Raw genomic sequence first — 2304 nt, 5'->3', positions numbered from 1 at the left:
GATATATTTAATATGAAGAGATATGGAAATGTTTGATTTTAAAACAAAAATAAATTTAGTGATTAAAAATTACAAATGAAAATTTTCGTTAAATCATTTTTAACCTTTTCCGTAAAAAATGAACACCATCACAACATAATTCTATCAATACCCAACCATATTTTTCTAACAGTTACACATACAGAACCCCTACTAATTACACACCTATCTCCCTCCTGTGGGCCATATATTTTATGTTTACAAAAAAAACTAACTAATTCCTATAAAATATTTATATCTTGACAAACCGAACATCTTTGCCCAAATTCCATTCCATAGCCACGACATTTCCTATGTTTGTTCTCTAAATTCCTCTGGATACACAGACAAAATAGATGATAACACTTCACAATCACTACCCGTCCCAAAACAACCACCCAAAATTCTTAAAACCAAAAAATACCTCTTTTGGTCGATCAAAGCAAACCCCACATTTGAGAATAGACTTGCACTCCTTGATTTCATCTTGGAGTTTTTGAATTGCAGCTTCACCACTTCCTAATGATAATTCTGTAATCTTTATGTTTAGTTCAACAAGCGCCTCATTAAGCTACTTCATGTCCATTGTCCATTCTGGTTTTAAAACACCAACTTTATTTGTTAGTGTCGTATTCGGTCATTGGAATGGAATCATAAGGGAACATAATAAAATGAGTTATAATACCTTTCGTTGTCCAACTCCTCTTGAATCTCTTCCATCTTCCTACGGATTTGATCATATTCCTTTTCTAAAGAAGAAAGCAATGATTTAAGGCACTTCAATTCTTTATCACCATTTGATAATTATGACTTGTTGTTTTCCAAGTTGATTTGACAATTATCTGTCTTCTTTGTTGACTTAAGAGCTTGTGTTACACAACCATTCATCTACATTAATACATCATCATATCTTAAAGTGTTATAAAATGATTAAAAAAACAAAAATCGATTCTTATAAGCAAGAAAAAACTATACATGTCTTCTGAAATGAGCAATCTGTAATTTTCGTGATTCAAATGTTGAATTCGCCTGTTGAAGCTGTTTGTCTAATGCTTGTTTTTTAGAAAGTAGAGCACTATGTGTTTGTTTCGTCTTTACACTTTCAGAAACCGCCTATACCAAAAAGAACAAAAATAAAGGAAAATTACTACTGATGTGGACATATGATGTGGCAAGATTATTGAGAAAGTTTTATAAAATAGTAACCAAACTAGTAAGTTACTACCCCTGCTTTGTGGGGGAGGGGGACTGAACTTGTGTAACTACGGAAGTATAGGGAGAAAACCGGAAAATATACAGAAGTCGTGTGCCCAAAGTGTGAAATCAAAAACTGTAGGGACGAAACATGACAATATATTGCCACAGGGGGGGGGGGATCTATAAATTTTCTATTAGGTAGGGACTATTTTGTAATATTTTAGTGTAATATGCAAATTTTATAAACATATGGATTGTTTCTGCAAAAAATCCACATAGGGACCTTTTTTTTGTAAATTATAGGGACAATTTTTGAAATTTATTTTCTACACATTGACCAAATCTGCCAACATACAAAAGTCTTGAATGCATTGACCATTTTTTATAACAAAGATCTACACAGGGACTAATTTTGTAAAAACAATTTGTAGTTGTTAGATTAGTTAATTTCGCTTATGACCAAACTTATGTCTGGCTCTCAACAATAAGTATTAACGTGAAAATTACTCCTCAACCTTCTTGTCGAGGGAATGCATGTGGTATAAGTACCTAAGATATGATGGTACATAATGAAATGATGAATCTTATGCTTTTATTTTTGGAGGTCATGTACGTTGAAATATACATACTATTATATTACATATATTACCAAGATGTAACACCCATTTCGAGAATAGATCGATTGTGCATTTAGAGGGAATTAAAGTAAGGTTTTTGGAAAAACCTTATGACACGACGTGGTGAATGGAGCATCACGATGTGACATGCCAATTGCATGAACCTATATCCGGATGGTCGCCACGACGTGGCAAGAGGAAGACCATGACGTGGCAGTGGTTGCAACCCAAGCCCTTGATCTTTTAGGGTTTCCTCCATATTTAAGCTCCTAAACTCTTAGATTATGGCATCCTCTTCAGCCTCCAACCCTTCCATACGAAACCCTTGCTTCCATGAAGATTTGAGAGCTTGTTCGTTTGATTTGAAATTTATTTCTTGGAGTTTTGGTGAAGTTTGAGAAGAAGGAAGTTCACAAGGAAGCAAGGAGCAAATTTGGATCCATCAGCCTCTTCAGTTTTCTGAGCTATTGGA

The 2304-nt window shown here is 34.1% G+C and overlaps 1 protein-coding gene across 1 annotated transcript; it reads right to left on the bottom strand.

Annotated features, from left to right (window-relative positions):
- Window positions 1-260: 260 nt before the first annotated feature.
- On the bottom strand, window positions 261-2091 carry LOC145059914 (E3 ubiquitin-protein ligase BRE1-like 2). The gene is made up of 6 exons (XM_079007677.1): window positions 1984-2091; window positions 994-1131; window positions 895-906; window positions 704-742; window positions 443-589; window positions 261-353 (listed from the first exon to the last, which is right to left on the bottom strand). Exons 1-6 carry the CDS (start codon window positions 2089-2091, stop codon window positions 261-263), a joined length of 537 nt encoding a protein of 178 aa, XP_078863803.1.
- Between the last annotated feature and the right edge of the window lie 213 nt (window positions 2092-2304).

This window comes from Lactuca serriola, chromosome 6, assembly GCF_051521515.1.
Source record: "Lactuca serriola cultivar US96UC23 chromosome 6, Lser_US96UC23_V15, whole genome shotgun sequence".
Classification (NCBI taxonomy): Eukaryota; Viridiplantae; Streptophyta; class Magnoliopsida; order Asterales; family Asteraceae; genus Lactuca; species Lactuca serriola.
This window is presented reverse-complemented; position numbering and strand designations above follow the sequence as displayed.

What these genes read in the sequence shown, in the direction of transcription:
- LOC145059914 (XM_079007677.1), bottom strand. Translation starts at nt 2,091, where the DNA reads ATGGAGGAAACCCTAAAAGATCAAGGGCTTGGGTTGCAACCACTGCCA. An exon ending in GATATAGGTTCATGCAATTG is followed by an intron (nt 1,132 to 1,983) that starts GCATGTCACATC and finishes TTTTTGGTATAG; the next exon opens with GCGGTTTCTGAAAGTGTAAA. An exon ending in GCTTTGATCGACCAAAAGAG is followed by an intron (nt 354 to 442) that starts GTATTTTTTGGT and finishes CTGTGTATCCAG; the next exon opens with AGGAATTTAGAGAACAAACA.